Genomic DNA, 17,915 nt, shown 5'->3' with positions numbered 1-17,915 from the left:
CCACGTGCCAAGTCAGAACAGGGTGTCAGAGCCCTTGGAACTGGAGTTACAGACAGTTGTGAGCCACTGTGGGGGCGCTGGGAGGTGCATCCAGGACCCTCTAAGAACAACAAGTGCTCCTAACTCCTGAGCCAGCTCTCCAGCCCTGGGACTGAATTTTAGATAACCACAGTGTGCCACTCATTCAAAGGTGGGGGCAAATGTAAACAGACCAACGTTATGTTAAGATGGGAGCACAATGGATTAGTAAATTATGACAAGGGATCGGGTGACAAGCATTTTCTCCTTGGCTTGCTACACTGTGAGGATCCTTTAAAATTCTATTAGGTAGCATTCCAATATATCCTGGGGACATTGCGTCCATGCTCAACTTCTCCCTTTCATAAATAATATCTTTACTCAAAGAGACAGGATTTCAAATGTAACATATGGATGTTTATAATAAACCAAAAATGGCATAATGAATTTCCCTATCACATATCCTAAACTTTTATAAACATATGGACAATCTGCCTGTCTCCCAAACACACACGCACACAGACACAGACACAAACACACACATACACACACATGGACACACATACACAGACACACACACACGGACACACACACTCAGACACTCAGACACATACGCACACAGACACACTCACACACACAGACACACACACACACACGCAGACACAGACACACACACACATAGACACATACACACAGACACACACACAGACACACAGAAACACGTATGAATGCATACACATATTTTAAGAAAATGATCATTATATTAGTAACAGTGAGATAGTCAACATACTCATTGTCAACCTGACAGGATTTAGAGGAACACGGGTAACAAACTTCAGAGAGCAACTATGAAGGATTATCTCTGTGCTGGCTAAATCAACTTGATACACACTAGAGTCATGAGAGGTAGGAACCTCACTTGAGAAAATTTCTTCATAAGACTGGGCAGCAGGCCATTTTCTTAATTAGTGTTTGATGTGGCCCAATCTTTGTAGGTAGTAATCTGGGCTAGGAGTCCTGGGTGCTATAAGAAAATAGGCTGGGCAAACCATGAGGAGCAAATCATGGCCTCTCCATGGCCTCCACAGCAGCCCTTGCCTCCATGTCTGAGTTCCAGCCTAGGCTTCCATCAATGGATTGTAATTCAGGATATGTAACCAACCCAAAATAAACCCTTTCCTCCCCAAGTTGCTTTTGGTCATGGCATTTCATCACAGCAGTAATAACCCTATGACAATCCCATTAGGTTAGCTCACATGAGAAAACCCACCTTCACTGTAGCTGAGTGGCACCAGTCCACAGGCTAGAGTCCTGGACTGGGTACAAGGAAAGCAAGCTGGAAACTAGCACTGGTGTGCTCAGCCTCAAACTCCTGCTCGCATGACCACTGGACCCTGAATTGTGAGCCAAAATATACCCTTCTTCCCTTATGTTTGTCTCTTGTCAGGTATGTTGCCACAGTGACATGGTAATTAACTAGTGCAAGGGGCAATTTTTATTCTGTCCTGAAAAAGACATGCTCAAATACCAGCGAGAGCTCAGTGGGCGAAGACTCTCACTGCCAACTGATAACCTGAGTTTGAACCAGGAAGCCACACAGCAGAAGAGAACCAACTCCTGCACCATGTATCCTGACATTTCCGCTGTGGCACAAAAGCATGCTCACCACTGCCCCCATCCACCCACACACAGTAGGTTTACTTTAAAAGTTCCTTTTGAAGATGTGAGCAAGCTGCGGTGCATAGGATTCCCTTCTTTCAAGAAACTTAACAACTCCCTGGGTGTGGTAGCTCATACCTATACTCTCAGGACTCAAGGCTGAGGCAGGAGGATTGCTATGATCCAGTGCCAGGCTGAGTTATACTGTCTCACAAACAAGCAAGCAAGCAAGCAAGCAAACAAACAAACAAACAGCTGGAGAGTTGGCTCCATGTTTAAGAGCACTGGCTGATCTTCCAAAGGACCCAGGTTCAATTCCCAGCACCCACATGGCAGCTCACAGCTGTCTATAACTCATACTCTAGGGATCTGAGATATACATGCAGGCAAAATACCCACACACATAAAACAAGATAAAATGAACACCCACAACAAACATGGTGAGAATTAGTAGCAGGACAAGAACAATCCCCAGGGAGATTCGTTATCAGTCCATATATACGCCAATATCCACGTACATACAGGCATATATAAAAAGCCAGTGAATATTAGTAAAATAATTCCTCAAAGCTACCAAATAACCCTTAGGTGATATGCAGTTGGGTGCATAACATTTTAGGTGCGGGAGCAGAGTTCAACTAGAAAAGCCCTTGCGGACTAACCCATGACGGTTGTTTTCCTTCAGGGTGACAAACAGCATGCCCATGCAGCGGCAGGCCAGGAGAAACAAAAGCAGAAATAATTAATTACCAAAATATACCTGTTTATCCTCCAGCGGGTCTGGCTCGCCTTTACTGGACTCGGAGCTGACGTCATCTTCGTCAGAACTATTGATGACTTCCTCATCAGAAGGCAGGTCAAGATGGAGCTCATCCTGCCCGTCCTGGCATGTTCCAGAACTGCATCAACAGAAATGCCCATTAATAAAGAAGTGCTGGCTAACCCAAACCAGAGCCAAGTACCTTACCCTGGTCATGCGAGAGGAAGCACCTGAGAGATCTGGAGGAATGAGAAGAAGCCAGGACTAATGCCACCTCTACATTCTGAACCGGCTGTTATAAACTCAAAGATTCATTCTGTGCTTAAAATTTAACCTCGTGCAAATTCAACATCAGACTGATGATGCTAGGAAGGTGACCGGAGAGCAAGTTTCCCAGCAGCCTCCAGTCTACATTTCCACCTGACCTTCCTTTTGAAGGCTGAGTCTGTACTGATTCCTGGTACAAAGCAGGAGGACTTACAGGGAATATAAAAAAGACTTGTTGAGAACTTGGGCCTTGGCATTTAAAAACAACAACGAAACAACAACAACAATGGAGTGTCAAACCTGCAAACCTCAGGAGGCCCTGCTTAGGTAAGTGACAGTCAACAGTGCAGGGGTAACCACCCCAGTTATCCCTGACATGTTCCTGCAGCTGAAGATGTAGGACAGGGGAATAGAGGGTCTCAGGGACCAGCCGCCTACAGAAACTAACAGGAAAGAGGCCGGCAGCCTAATTAGGGCATTAGAACCTGCCCTCCAGGTGACTGTGACTCAGCCTGAAGCTGGAACAGCACTTCCAGCCCACTTATCTGTCCTTCCCTGCGGGCCTGACCTGGCCAAGGTCTTTTAGTGTGTACAGAGAGAGCTCTCATGGAGCTAACAGCCACTGTTTCAATCCGATCTGGAAGGGGAATTCCAAGGTAGAGTTCCCCAGGCGGATGATGGGAACCAGTCTAGCCGAGGATGGACACACTCAGAAACAAGATGCTTTTAAAAACTGCCTATCCAAGACCAGGCTGGGTGTACCCCAGCATCCAGGGCTTTGAGTAAACAGACGGTTGTGAGTTCAGGCTACAGTGTGAAGCTGTCCCAGCGGATAACAGACTGCTTTTCTGATGTTACTCAGAAATTAGCCTGCCAGAGAGTCTGCAGGACAGAATGGGTAAAGGACCGGAAGAAAACTGTCAGGACAAACACCCCCGCAGAATGGACACGCTTGCATCCCATTCCTGTTGTGGCCCCTTTTTTTTTTCTCTTTAGGCCACAGGCAAGTCACTCAACTGCCAGAGTTCCAAATTATAAGAATTTCTAATGTGACTCTTAAAAGCGATGCCTAAACTTCCCACCAGGCCCTCACGACACTATAGGAGAACAGACTTGCTTCAGAAGCCATTCCTGCAGTTCAGTCGCTACACAGCGAAGGGCTGGGTCTAGGCGAGATGACACAAGGAGCACCTCCTACCACCGAAGACTTGGTTTCCTGTGACTCAGTGGTGAGGCCTCTTATCACTCAACGGGGCGGGGATGGTCACCTTTATCATAGGTGGCCTGGACAGGCAGGAGACTCACATCCTGGGGTGGGGGAGGGAGGCAGGGATTTTCCAGTCAGAGCACTGACAAAATTAGCTATCCCTGGGAGCAGGGACCAGAGCCAACTCTGTTGGGTTGTTAGTTTTTGGTTGGCGTTGGCAAGAATAAAAACTAAGTAAGCAAGGTGTTGAGCAAAGGGCCCATCCATGTAGACAGAAGGAAATGTACCTTTACTTAGGGGAGGTAGAGTGGTGGCTGCGCTGGGAACAGAGGAAAGGTCTCTCACTTAACCTCCCCATCTACTTTCAAAGCCTTAGTTCTTCACCTCTGCTGATTGTCTCCAGACCCTTGCTGCCCCAGCACATGATAAACTTCTGGGCAGTGATCAGCATCTTCTGAAACTTCCTAAAGAATGCAAAATCTCAGTCCTGACCCTGACCTACAGAACCAGGACCCAGTAGCACGAGAAGTCCTGTGCCATCTAGACTTTTCCCATTAGCCCCCTCTGGACTTGTCTGGACACAGGGATGTCAGGTGATATGTGATGGAGATTTTTATTTTGGTTAGAGCTGAAAGTGGTCCTCAGTAAACATTCAAAAGGGCTTTATTAAGAAGATCGCCTCTTCCTGTCATCTCTTGCGGATTTTGAGGGAAATGAGAGGCTCACCTGTAATCCTAGCAATCAAGAGGCCTAGACATGGCGATCATGAGTTTGAGGCCAAGCTGGACTCTAAAAGTCAAAGCAGGAACAATGACAACTGCACATGCTCCAGAAATGCACTGAAGTGCAAAGGTCACTATTTAAGAGCACGGAAAGAAGCTTTAAACAAGGGCAGGGTTGAGTATATGGCGAGTGGCAGTGTTTTTCTAGCATGAACAAGATCCTGAGTCATTCCCAACACCACAGCAAGTGGACGCCAGAACTTCACGGATCCAAACGTCCTGACATAAAAACAGCGGGACCCACAGACTTCGAGGATTGCTTTCTAAGACCTTCCCAGAGTCTCTCATGCCTCTTCACAAATCGGCCTCTTCTGGAGCCTAAAAGCACCTCATACCAACAGCAACACCACCCCTAGTTTTCCTCATTAACACGTAAGCACGAGAGAGGCGACTGTGTTTTCAGCTGAATCCCAGTGTGCTGCCTGACACGGAATTATCTCCTGTAACTGGCTGTTCTGGAACTTTTCTGAAGACCAGACTGGCTTTGAATTCAGAGACCCGCCTGCTGGGATTGAAGGGCATGTCACCACCCAGCTCTCTTTCTACAGGGGATCGAGAGGAAGGATGGATGTATGAGGAAGGAAAACGAAAGCAAAACGAATGGAAAACTTTAAGTTAAGGATCTAAGAAAAGGGAGAGCGGTCCAAACAGAGCAGCATCCATGAACTACACCCAGTCAGTAAATTGTTTACTCACATAATGAACTGTAGTCTCCAAATCAACCTAGCTAGATTTAGACTCCTGATTGGTCCTCACTGATGCCAGGCCTGCTGTCTGAACTGGTCTGTGCTCACACTTCCTCAGAGATCAACACCTATCGCTGTCTGTTTTGTGGGCTAGTAGAACAGGACAGTGTTTCCTCCACATCTTCCTGCCCAGTTACTCCCTGTGTAATGGTAGAGAAAGAGCTAAAAGGAAGCTTCAACAGCAGCCAGAACACACTGCCTCCCCTGGGCCATCCTTTCCGAGTCAGATTTGCTTCTGGAAGGAGACAGGTTTCTAGGAGATCCAGAAAACAAAGCCAGAAATCGAGCTCCTACTGATAGGTGCGGTCCTTCAGTTCCAAGTGCCAAGGTCTCTGGAATCACCTTACAGAGTTAGGTTAGGAAGTTAAGTTCTTCCCAGGCTCTGTGGCCAGAGCATCGTCCACTGGTAAATACATCAAGTGTTACATAAAACTTTACAGCAGCAGTCCTCTTAGAAAACACACCATTGACTTCTTCTAGGTTTTATTTAACGTAAACCTGCAGAGTTGAACCAAAGGTCACCACAGAAACACTCTTATTCCCTGGCACTGAATAAACACCTCAGCAAGAGAAGGAAGACAGCAGAGTGGACAGCCAGAGAGGCAGTCTAGCTACCGAGCGTCGTCTCTCAAATCTGAGCAAAAGACGCCCAGGGTAATGCCTGATGCTTCTGAAGTTTCTGTCTCATTACCGATGCAAAGCGTGTAATTCTCAACTCCAGCCTTTTCTTCTTCCGCCCTCCGCCCTGGCTCAGTCTGAAGAGAACGCCAGCGCGCATGCTCAGGGTGCCGTTACAACCTTGTTAACGGACTCAGAGCTGTGACTGCAGGGATGTGCTCCCTTTAGCTGCTTCCGTGTTTATCAGGGGAATGAGCAGGGGGCTTGAAGGATGAACGTTACTTAATCCATAACAGTAACTTAATCCATATGTAAAACGAACAGCTTCAGAATTTCACCAGAAAGTGGTTATTTCAATCCCACTGAAGGGGGTTGGGGATTTAGCTCAGTGGTAGAGCGCTTGCCTAGCAAGCACAAGGCCCTGGGTTCGATCCCCAGCTCTGGGAAAAAAAAAAAAAAAAGAAAATCAATCCCACTGAAGACTCTGGATTCCGGTGTCACAGGAAAACCACGAGCCAGTCAACGGCAACATGGAATTGAACACCTTTTCAATTGTTTGGTTTTATTTTGTTTGTTTTGCTTCACGGTGCATGAGTTTGAACCCAGAGATTCCTGCACACTACTTAGGCAAAGGCTTTACTGCAGAGCTACAAACACTGGCCCCAAGACGTTCTTACTTAAGTCCACTCTGAGGTCTTATAGTACACCTGAAATTTCTCCTAAAACAAGCAGGATGGTTCTTATGACTGTTTTATAAAAACCTGTCATAGCCAACAAAATTTCAGGAGTCCTATGTCCCCGCCACGTTTATGGTTTCCCACACACGGGACAGCATGTGCGGAGTCTAGGGGGCAACCTAAAAGAGATGACAGAGTCAGAGTTACCTGCCCTGCCCTGCCCAAGCACTGCAGTCAACGAAGTGACTCTGCAGGGAGGGAATGGAATCCTCTGCAGGTCTCCTCACAACCATGCCGGCCTTCCCTTCCTCCCCCACCCCTTTCTTTTCTCCTTTTGAGACAGGGCCATACTCTGTAGTCCCAGGATGACCTCACTTCTGATCATCCTGTCTGAACCTTCACAGTTCCGGGATAAAGGTGTACACCAACACGCCCAGCTGCAAACTGCATTTGATTTTTAAAAAGGAATGATTTCATCAGCTGGGTCTGGTGACAGACACCTATAATCCCAACTGTCGGGAAGCTGTGGCAGAAGAATTGTGAGTTCCAGGACAACCTGGAAGATCTAAAAAGACGTATCAGGAAAGCAAGTAAATAAATGGAAGTACGAAGTTTTACTATCATGATGTCAGTTTAAAACGAACGAACAAACCCGGTAGTGTGCAAACAGTGCATTAATCTTTTTCATTTAAAACTCGATGAATATGGAATAAAAACCCTTCAAAACTTAAGTGGGTGGGATAGTAGGTGTCTTTAACCAAGATAAAGAGAAACAAATGAAATAGACAAATAGATCATGTGTATAGAGTATACATGATAGTGTTTTGATTCATAAACGTTAGAGGTGATAGCAATCAAGTCTCTAAGGCTATCAAGCTGGGCCAGTGAGAAGGCTCAGTGAGTAAAGGTGACTGCCACCAAGCCTAAGGACTTGCGTTCAGTCCTCGGAATGTACGTGATGGCAGGTGAGAATGGGCTTCGAGTGTCCTCTGACCTCTATGCAAGTCAAAGAGGAACAACCCACAAATAAATTTTTAAAAATTAATTAAAAAGGAATAGCAAGCCCAGTTCTGTGCTTGAATAGATACCTTGCTTCCCTGAAATATGAACTAGAGATTATTTTAAACTGGCTCTGAGAGGCTGTGAGAAAAAGGAAAGAAATGGACTTCGATGGTAGACTTGGTCAGCACAGACTCTTCAGTGTCCAGCCCTTATAAACAGTGTCGCCATCCCCTCCATGGGACTGCATTTAGTACTAGGACTCTTCAAACTGGGCCCTACTGAGTAAAAACTAAAACAATGTCTGAATGTGACCCTTGAAGCTGATACCTTAAAGACAGTCTTCACGCACGGGTTAACTCTGAAAGTGGCTTAAGGAAAAAAAAAAAAGAATTAAAAGTACTGAAGTATGAGATCAACTACACAGATGCTTATGGTCCCTTTATGTAATCAGATAACAAGTCATTAAGGTTGAACTAAAAAGGAGTTGCTCTTTTTTAAAAAGGAATTTCCAGCAGTGACCATAACAAAAGATTAAAACTGGGAGGCTCTATGTGATCAATGGCTAAGCACCTATTTGGAAATAAGTTAGATCTGTGCACAATATTGCTTATTCTCCAGCCAGTATTGATGGGTTGTGAAATCAGGATACAGTATTTCTATGCAGAAGGAAAATGAATACACAAAAAATAGTTCAAAAATGTGCTTTTGAGAATTGAGGATTGCAGCTCAGTTATACGGTCCATGCCTAGCATGTGTGGGGCCCTGGAACACACACACACACACACACACACACACACACACACACACACACACACACGTACTTTCTAAACATACATAAGAACGTATGCATACACGTACAGATATGCTGACGTATGTTCACAGGCTATCCCTGGAGAGACTCAGAACACAGTGATGACTGAAGTTCTGAGAAAGAGCATGGTGGCGCATTGTTTTTTAGTAATGACAGGGACTGAACCCGGGACCACAAGCATGACAGGAAAACATTCTGCTATTGAGGTGTATTCTCTATTAATTTTGCTACATTAAGAAAGGCTGTTATCCACATTCGTCACTACTTTATTTAAGACCACACCACAAAAAGTCGTAGCAGTGCACACGTGTAAACCCATGTAGAAGACAGAGGCAGAAAAATGGTGAGTTCAAGGTCTGCCCAGGCTATAGAGTTCTAGCTCAGGCTATATAGTGAGGCTTTGTCTCAAGACCAAAAGAAACAAAGGCAACAACAACAACAACAACAACAACAACAACAACAACAAAAACCTCAACATGTCAAATGGAAGGTAGCCCAAAGCGCGAGTGCGTGTATACGTGTGTTCTTACACTTCATCTTCTATCCAACCCCCAGGCTTAGAAGGCTGCATGTTTCCCGCATATCGGCACAGTGACCTTTAGAAGCAACTTTTTTAAAAATCCTGTGGTTGCACAACCTACAATCCTGGCACTTGAGAGGGGAAGGCAGGAAGATTAAGAGTTCAAGATCATCCTTACACATGGGGATTTGGAAGTCAGCCTGTACCCAGAGATCCTCTCTCAAACAAAACACACACACACACACACACACACACACACACACACACACACACACACCAAGGACAGAAATCCTTTAACTCTGAGATTACAAGAAACCATAGACTGCATCTTTCTTTTAGGCTTTAGCCTGTAGGGGGCTTGTTTGGCATAAGTCCCTTCCCTTGGTAATGGACAAACCACACCTGCTAGGCAAGCACTGTACAACTGAGCTACAACATCAGCTCTCAAAAACAAAATAGCAGAGGTCAGTAGCTGGGGCCAGAGAGTAACCATAAAACCAGTGGCCTGTGCCAAGGTGAACAGACTGTGTTCTATCTTATCAGGGAGCTCCCTGGCCTGTAAGGAAAGAGGAGTTCTGGTTCCAGTTCACCGAGTAGATAGTGAAGGGACTCCAGGCTGAGCACAGTCCGGCATCTTGCTCCCCACCCCCAGCTTAGTTAGCTGGGAGGCAGCCAGGTCAGGTCTGTGCTGTTTCTAGCCTAGAAGTGAAAAGAATTCTATAAAAGTCTACACCAAAACAAGTACTGAGCTAAAATAGCGACCTCGTATCAGTGACTCTGCTGTTTTCGAGTTTGGAAGGCTTTGAGTAATGATTCCCTAAAATAAACTTCCTGCAGTGCAGACTGCAACCTTTCTGTTAATACCAACAGAAAATCACTCTACTGATCATAAAGCTACCACCAATAAAATAGAGCGGGTGTCTAATCTAGTTTATTAGCATGCCGAAAGCTGACATTTCTTTTTTTCTTTTTTAACGATCTGTTTACTCATGTACATGGGTACTTCCGTCTGCACATATATGTGCGTGCCAGAAGAAAGCATTGGAATTCATGGGACTACAGTTACAGACGGCTGTAAGCTGCTCTGTGGGTGCTGGGATTTGAACTCAGGAAGAATAGTCAGTGCTCTTAACCACTGACCCATCTCTCCAGCCCTGTCTGAAAAGTTTTTAGGTACTGTGGACCCCACATTTTTTCTTTTACTTCTTCATGGCAGAATATGTATGTATTTAGTACCAGCCCAAATAAGGGCCACTAGAAACAATGGGCTGGAGATGGCCATGCAAGGTTACTTCCTGTTTGCAAACCCATGCATGCATATTTACATATACATGAACTTTACTGGTGTATCAGATGGGACTAAAATAAGCCAACTATACCCATTATTTCTATAAACAAAACCAATTCGAGAGTCTATTATGCAATTATTATTCAACATTCTAGGGGCTAAGTAAAGATAATCCATTAGGATTGATTAAAACATTCAAACTGTCGATTATATTATTCTTTCTTTTTATTTTCCTACTAAGTGTGGCCTTCCTAAAAAGATAAAGGAATTAGGATACGCAGAGTAAAGGGACCATTATCTTGGAAGAAAGTATGGTCTAGGGATGGGTACGACTTAGAGGTAGGAACCCTTACCTACCATGTACGCTGTGGTCTATCCCAAGTAGCCGGTCAGCAAAGCCAAAAAAGGAAGGGATGGATTGAGAGAGGGAAGGAGGGAGGAAGGGGGAGGAGAGGGAGTTAGAAACAACCAAGGAATGGAAGGGAGACAGAGGGCATACTTTAGGTGATGCTACAGGAGACACTGGCTTATAGAGCCCTGTGCATCCTGCTGTAGTCAGGGATGTGTGAAAGGGCTAAGTTTGAGAAATGACTTCAGCAAGTCATCCAGAGCTCAGGAAGCCTGGGGGACGGTGTACACGGAAGCAGAAAGGTGGGCAGGGAATGACATGGAGAAGAGATGGGGGAAGAATGGGGTGGGCATTTCTGTGAGAAGAGAGAGGAGGACTGCTGCTGACAGTCGCTGCTTGGCAGGGAGCCAAGCAGAACAGACAGACAGCCATCTGCCCCAAGGCAGAATGGACAGTCATCTACCCCCAGTCCCCATGAGCCCTGGGAACGCTGCACACTCCCTGCAGCTTTGCCAAGATCTAGCATTCAGGAAGGAGCCAGCATGGGGGGCCAGCCAGGAGGTGAGACTGATCCAAAATGAAAGCTCGCCCAGTGGGTAGTGCCTCTCAGGGTGACTACTTGTCCTGTGTCACTTGCGTGTGCTGCGCGGCTTCCTCCAATGTCATGTCATCGTAAGCCTAATTTGTCCCAGTGGCCACTGTGGACACTTTTGGAAAATGTGACTTGGTATGAACCACTGCACTAGCATAAAAACAAAAAGGAAGACATAATTTCTGCCTTGATATGTGAGGCAAGGGAGGTGGGCCTGAGTGGCTAACCACAAATTCTCCTCTAATCTTGGTTTTACTAGAGCAGGTCCTCAGACAAAGCCAAACGACCACATTATCCATCTGTATAGGGAATTACTCCCAATCATAATAAACTTCCTGAAGGAACCAAGGGTTATTCCACCTTGAGATACAATGCCCACCTTCCATAGTTCCTGGGGATTCGTTTTATTCCTATGTAGTGTTGCGAGATAGCTTGTATCCCCTCTCTCTCCAGCCGTGAATGTATGTAGACCTTCAGTGGGTGTAGAATTTTGTGTATTCAGCCAAAGCCACGACCCTAGAGTAAGAATCCCTCCCTCGCTAACAACTAAGATGGCCAGCAGAGAGACTGTCAGCTTCCTGAGGCGGACAAGCAGGCACACTCGGCTTTTCTAAAAGAATTGCCCTGAACAACCACATCGAGGGGCATCTGAAGTGGGCGCTGCATACGCCTAACTATATTTTGTAAAGATACCTAGATAGGTGCGTGATAAACTCAAGCAGTGTTCAGGCTGAAGGCACTGAGGTAACGTTGCAGTGGTTTGGTATATCCCACATTACAGCACGTGAAATGTTACACTACACCCAGACCTCACTGTAATAAAGTATGAGGGAGATATAAACAAACAGTAGTTAAACCCAGAGGATGTCTGCTTTCACTCCCGGATTTTACACAGATCTGTTCAGTGTCTCGCTTCCGAGCAGAAACAACACCCCTACCTAGAACTTCCTTCTAGGGAAAAGGATAGTAAGTGGCTTGGGCGTCAGTAAGGAGGCACTGTCGGACAGGGTTAAATTGTTCCTCGTGATTAAATTTAGTTCACTTCCTCATTCACGGATACCTGTGAATAATTCCAGCACCATCTGCCTTCCGTGTGTACGAGACAGAGAAGATGTCTCGTAAATGTCTCCTACTTGGGAACAGCTATGAATCAATAACACCAAAGACCCAAACAGAACACTCTCACAGAGCGCCCTGGAGACACGGGCCTATTTTCTCAAAACCAGGGGAGCTAATGGCAGTCGGGCAGGTATTCTCCTCCATTCTTTTACGTTTATTCAGCACTGAGGAATGAACCTAGGGTTATGCCCGTGTGGGATAAGTGCTCTACCATGAATATGCTATCAGGCTTTCTTCATCTACTCTCTGCTTTAAGAACAGAGTCCTGCGATGTAGCCTGGGAGATGCTCAGACTCATGACCCTCTTGCCTCATACTCCTTCAAGTAGGAATTATAGCGAGGCGCTAACACACTGGACTTTCCCCACTCCCTCTGTCCTACGTATCAGGGTGCCTCCCACTAGCTATACTGTTGACTAATTCTGTTTATTTTTAGAATCTTGGAGAGCCGCCTCCTCAGAAAAGCTCAACAGTAATAACAAACTATGATGGCATCTTCTAAAGACGTAGAGTCAGGGAATTGTAAAGGAGGTAAAGACAACCATCTATTTAAGATGGGGGATACAGGTCCATTCTGAAGAGGACCCCAGGCATTGCTAACCAGGAGCAAAGGAGAGACTATCCTCCACAGGGAAGCAAACACTGTCTTAGTCCAAAGCGGACTTGTGTCTGAAGCCAGGCTCTCCCTCTCATTGGTCTCTATGTAACTGGTTAGCTCCTTAAGCTTTTTAATGAAATGTTCCTTTCAACCATAAATAGAAAGACTACCACCTGCTATTAAAGTTAAACGAAACAATGCTAGCATGTCTACCATACCCAGAAGACAAGAAATAAATACAATTTAAACTAATCCTCAGGGTCTAGGCAGATTAAGAGTCAGTCGCACCCCTCATCAAAGAAACTTCTTTTTACAGCATGTGGAGACCATTACAGAAAAGCACAAGCAATGACCATGCGGAGTTGTGGGGCCCAGTCCCACGCAATACATCTACACCCTAACTCCTATACCTAAGGCCCAGAGGAAGAGGGAGTGGAAAGACAACTGTAAGAGCCGGGGGACAGGCTGTGTGACTCCTAGGAAAGTCAGGAGCTATGACCACGAAGTCTCATGACTTCTAAAACATGAGCGGAATAGTGACAGAGAGGAGGACGGTGGCTCATGAAACCTCCACCCTACACGGAGAAGGGCAGGCAGCTAAGGAATGCTGTGAATAAAACTGTCTTCCCCAGGGAAAGAACACATCGACTGGTTACACAATACCAAACAATCAGCTCTGAAAACATACAGACAGGGACATTATAAAGACTGACCACGCTGTATTTATGTATTTAGAAATATAGGAGTGTGTCTGTCTGTCTGCCTGCCTGTGTGTGCACGCGCGTGTGCGTGTGCACGTGCACGCATGTGTTTGTGACTTTAATAATTAATTAAAAAATAGGTCATACGTAAACGAGATCAAGGAGAGGTATATGTAAGGGTTTGAGGAGGGAAATACAACAACAACAACATAAAAAACCAAAACAACAGTATCAACAATAAAGGAGCGGCTGGAGATAGAAAATAGGTTAAGAACACTTGCCGCTCTTGTAGAGGACCCGGGTTCAGTTCCTAGCACCTACATGGTGTCTCAAAACTGTCCATACTTCAGTTCTAAGGGATCCAATGCCTCTTCTGACTTCCCCGGGATTCAGTCATGCACACAGGACACAAACATACAAGCAAGCAAAACACTCAACTACACAAAATAAAATAACTGTAAAAAAATTAAAAATTTTTTTAATATTTTTAAAAAATAAAAAACAGAGCAAAAAGTGTCATCCGAAGAGAAAAGCATTGGGGTTTATCAAGTAGATAAAATGGCCGGAACCTAGATCTGTTCTTGTTCGCCCCTAGTAAGTCCAGAATTTGATACAAACCTGACCTAAGTGTTGCAGGGATGAATCAGACTTAATCTTAGTATCTGAGTGTGGGGACAGTACGGTGCAGTTAGGTGTATCCACCTGCCACTTGTTTTTATAATGCCTACCACGTTAAGAACTTTTGTTTTCTTTTGTGATGCAGAGTCTTAATAGCCCAGGCTAAGCTCAAATTGGCAGTCCCACCTTGGTCCCCCGATTGCTGGCATTATGGTGCACTGCCATGTTTGGCTCCCCAGGTATCCTTTCGAAGGGTGAAGAAAGAAAAAAAAAAACTATTTGACATGTGAAAATGCTATACAACATCAGACTTTTAACTTTGAAATGCAGTCTCTGAGGCTTTTTCCACTTTAATGAAGTATGAAACCCCTATTTAGAAATGAACTAAGGGTACTTCTCTTCCTACTGCGAAAAGAAGTTTATGTTATAAAGGAATGTGCCTACAGATCAGTCTTACTGGAACCGAGAATGCTTGTTTTCATACAGTTCTGCACAGGTATAGCTGTGTAGGTACGAGAGGAAAGTTATGGCTTGTTGAGTATAAAATATTCCCCACTGGCCTTCCGAGGGTAAGGTTTGCTAGTCTGCCGTGTAATTACACCTGCTCTGAACCAAAATGACTGGTGTTTGGGTCCCAGCCTGCACTTACTGGTTTCATGGAATTTTAGTAAGTCTTTCACTTCTCTGTGCTTCAGTTTTTCTCATTCATAAAATGAGACAATAGTGGGCCTACCCACCAGAACTCTGCGAGGACTATATCAATCAACTCAAGTGATTCACAGACAATGCTTCTGTACAGAGAGCTAGGCTGCCTGTCCTTTTATCCTCTCCTACATAGTATTATCTGTCATACTCAAGGGAAAAACACGATTGCTGCAGACCCTTCCATCCAGAAGTGGAGAGGCGATTACTTGAGAAGAGCTTCCATGTTATCAGTCATGTGAAACTGCTCACCTCCTGTCTAAGTGTCTGAGTCTAAGCGTCTGGGTAAAGAACTCCTTCCTACTCTGAAGTCCGGTGAGCCCCGCAGCACATCTCCTAGGGCTCTGAGATTAGTTCTGATGCTTCAGGGTGGCTTCCTACTCGTGGGATAAAACCCTCTAGTTCTGCATTATATTGTCTTTTATTTCTAAAGGGACTTTAGTCACTTTACTTCGGCTCATTTGGTGACAGTCCACTACTTCTTAAAGCACACTCTTTGTCTCTACAGAGTAATAATCACTTTGAGGAATGGAAACAGCAGCAAAGAGCCTAAGCCTGACGCTGAACAACCTCCTCACGAATGCACCAAAGCTGCTGTTTCCCTAGCCTCTGTGACCAGTTTATAGAGTACCCTTGTTCTGTCTATGAATAGAGAAGAAAGCAAGGGATGGTAAGCAGGCAGAGAGGCACACCACCCATCCATGCCTGGGCACACCTTGCTCTCCCTGGTTACAAGCAGCCAATAGGTCGGGCTTTGAGTTGGACACAGATCTAGGCAGAGGAAGATGGGGCTCTGATCCTGACCATCTGCTAGGTCAGTCTGTCTTTCTCTCCCTGTTCACCAAACAATAGACTCCCAGAGACACTGTGACGCCTCCTAAACTTTCCATTAGTGCTAAAACTTTCCATAATGAAGAGAAAAACAAACCAACAGCAAAAACCAAACAAAAACAATTAAAAAAAAAAAGACTTCTTTCCCCAGTAACAGGGGAATAAAAAGAATATCTCTTATTTTATAAATTTAAAAAGTTCTATATAATTTTTATAATTAACACAGAGTTTTAAAGTCCCCATTCTCCCTCCCCAAGTTTACCAGTATCAAATATTTTAAGCAGTTCTCATGAAAGTTTTCTTTTTTAATATCTGTGAAGAGAAAAGTCAAAGGCAGGGCAAGTTGAAGACAGGTTTTCCTATTTGGTTTTCCTCATAAATGATAAAGCAACTACCCCAACCAACCAATCAGACCATGTTGCTACAGTCTGGTTAAGCCACAGCAATCATATTTTCCTCATACTGACTGCAGACAGTCTCTAAAGGAACTCTTCCAGTACCCCAGATCTCTTCTTCTATCTCAGCTCAAGGTCAATGATCAAGTCTTTATATATTGCAAGGTAAACGGGAGGAAGAAATGCTCGCAGTTGAGCATCAGGAGATGGGGTAATGTGGAAACGCGCACCAGCTCCTTTGAACTGCATTCATAAACACAGGTCTGATTGACAGTGTCTACCTGGAGGGAGGGTTCCAGCAGAGCAGCCAACAGAAACCCTAACTGGGACAAGATTTCAGCGGGCATACAGAGAGCACATTCACTTGGAGAGTGCTGACGTCAGGTTCACAAAACACTTTTCCTTTTTTAACAGGCTCCGAAGAATGAGTGTTTAGAACTGCTATCTTGTTCGTCTGCTTCCCGACAGCTTTTGTACATGGCACAGATTGACTCCATGTGCTACAACACCTAGCTGGCTTAGCGCTCCTACTCGTTATCAACCTAATATAATGACACACAAAAAGTAGCTGAGATCTCGTTTTAGACTCTTTATTGTGGGAAAGAATTAATAGTTAACCGGGAATGACTACAGACCAAAGCATACCTAAAGTAATTCGAGCATCAGACAAACTCTAAGCTTAGCTAGAGTTAACACATTTGCTTATTTTTGTAATATTTAAATTCTGTCCTATTAAAAGATTTTATGTGTGTTAATGAGTTCCAATCCATTTCTTTCAGCCACAGAAAGCTTTTGTCCTTCTGAGTTTTCTTTTATATTCTTCACTAAACATTAAGGCCAATTTTCTTTCCACACTGCCTGTTGAAAAGGGCGAGGTGGGCATCTTCTTACACAGCCTAAGCTTTCTTGGAGCCCTTGCTCCTCCCACCTGGGCCTCTTGGGGGCTGAGTACACCAGGCTCTACTTTGCAACACAGTATAGTTCTCTGAAACAGGGTCTTACTCTACAGTGTAGGCTGGTTGAGAACTTACTCTGCAGCCCAAGAACTAGAAAGAATAGCAGAGATTTTAAAGAGGGAAGTTGTTGCAATGGTTCTTTTAATTGTTACCTTGACATAATCTAGACTCACCGGGGAGAGAGTCTTAAGAAGGGATGTCTACATCAGACTGGCCTTTGTTGGGAATGGTCTTGGTTATCTTAATTGACGTAGGAGGGGCCCGGCCTAAAAGTGGGCAGGACCATTCCCTGAACGTGGTCCCTAACTATATAAAAGTAGAAAGAAAGCTGAGCACAAGCATGCAGGAATCATTCATTCCTTTACTCCTGATTACATGTTATATATGTGTGTGTGTATATATATACATCACATAAATACACATCACACATACATGTATATGTTTATACATACACATATGTGTATATAATATAGACACACATATATATACATATATATGCATATATTTTTCCCAAATGGACATCTTACCAGGATATTTCTCACCAGGACATCTTGGTAAACTTGTTGCTAACTCCAAAACAATCTATGTAGGTTGTCTAGATTTTTTTTTCACTCCTATTCTTAGTATACTGAAGACATAGACAGTTCTTTATTTAAAATGAATTGCTTCAATCTTTAGATTTTTTTTTAATTTTTGTTTT

General features: G+C 44.6%; 1 protein-coding gene across 1 annotated transcript in view; it reads right to left on the bottom strand.

Annotated features, from left to right (window-relative positions):
• Fgd6 (FYVE, RhoGEF and PH domain containing 6) overlaps positions 1-17,915 on the bottom strand; it is a 162,899-nt gene that overhangs the window by 119,719 nt on the left and 25,265 nt on the right. The window contains exon 3 of the mRNA XM_032911576.1: positions 2,438-2,576. Coding sequence (XP_032767467.1) covers positions 2,438-2,576 — 139 coding nt within the window. The remainder of the gene's footprint in view (positions 1-2,437; positions 2,577-17,915) is intronic.

Source organism: Rattus rattus, chromosome 1 (assembly GCF_011064425.1).
Source record: "Rattus rattus isolate New Zealand chromosome 1, Rrattus_CSIRO_v1, whole genome shotgun sequence".
Classification (NCBI taxonomy): Eukaryota; Metazoa; Chordata; class Mammalia; order Rodentia; family Muridae; genus Rattus; species Rattus rattus.
Note: the sequence above shows the minus strand (reverse complement) of the source record. Positions and strands in the feature narration are given on the sequence as shown.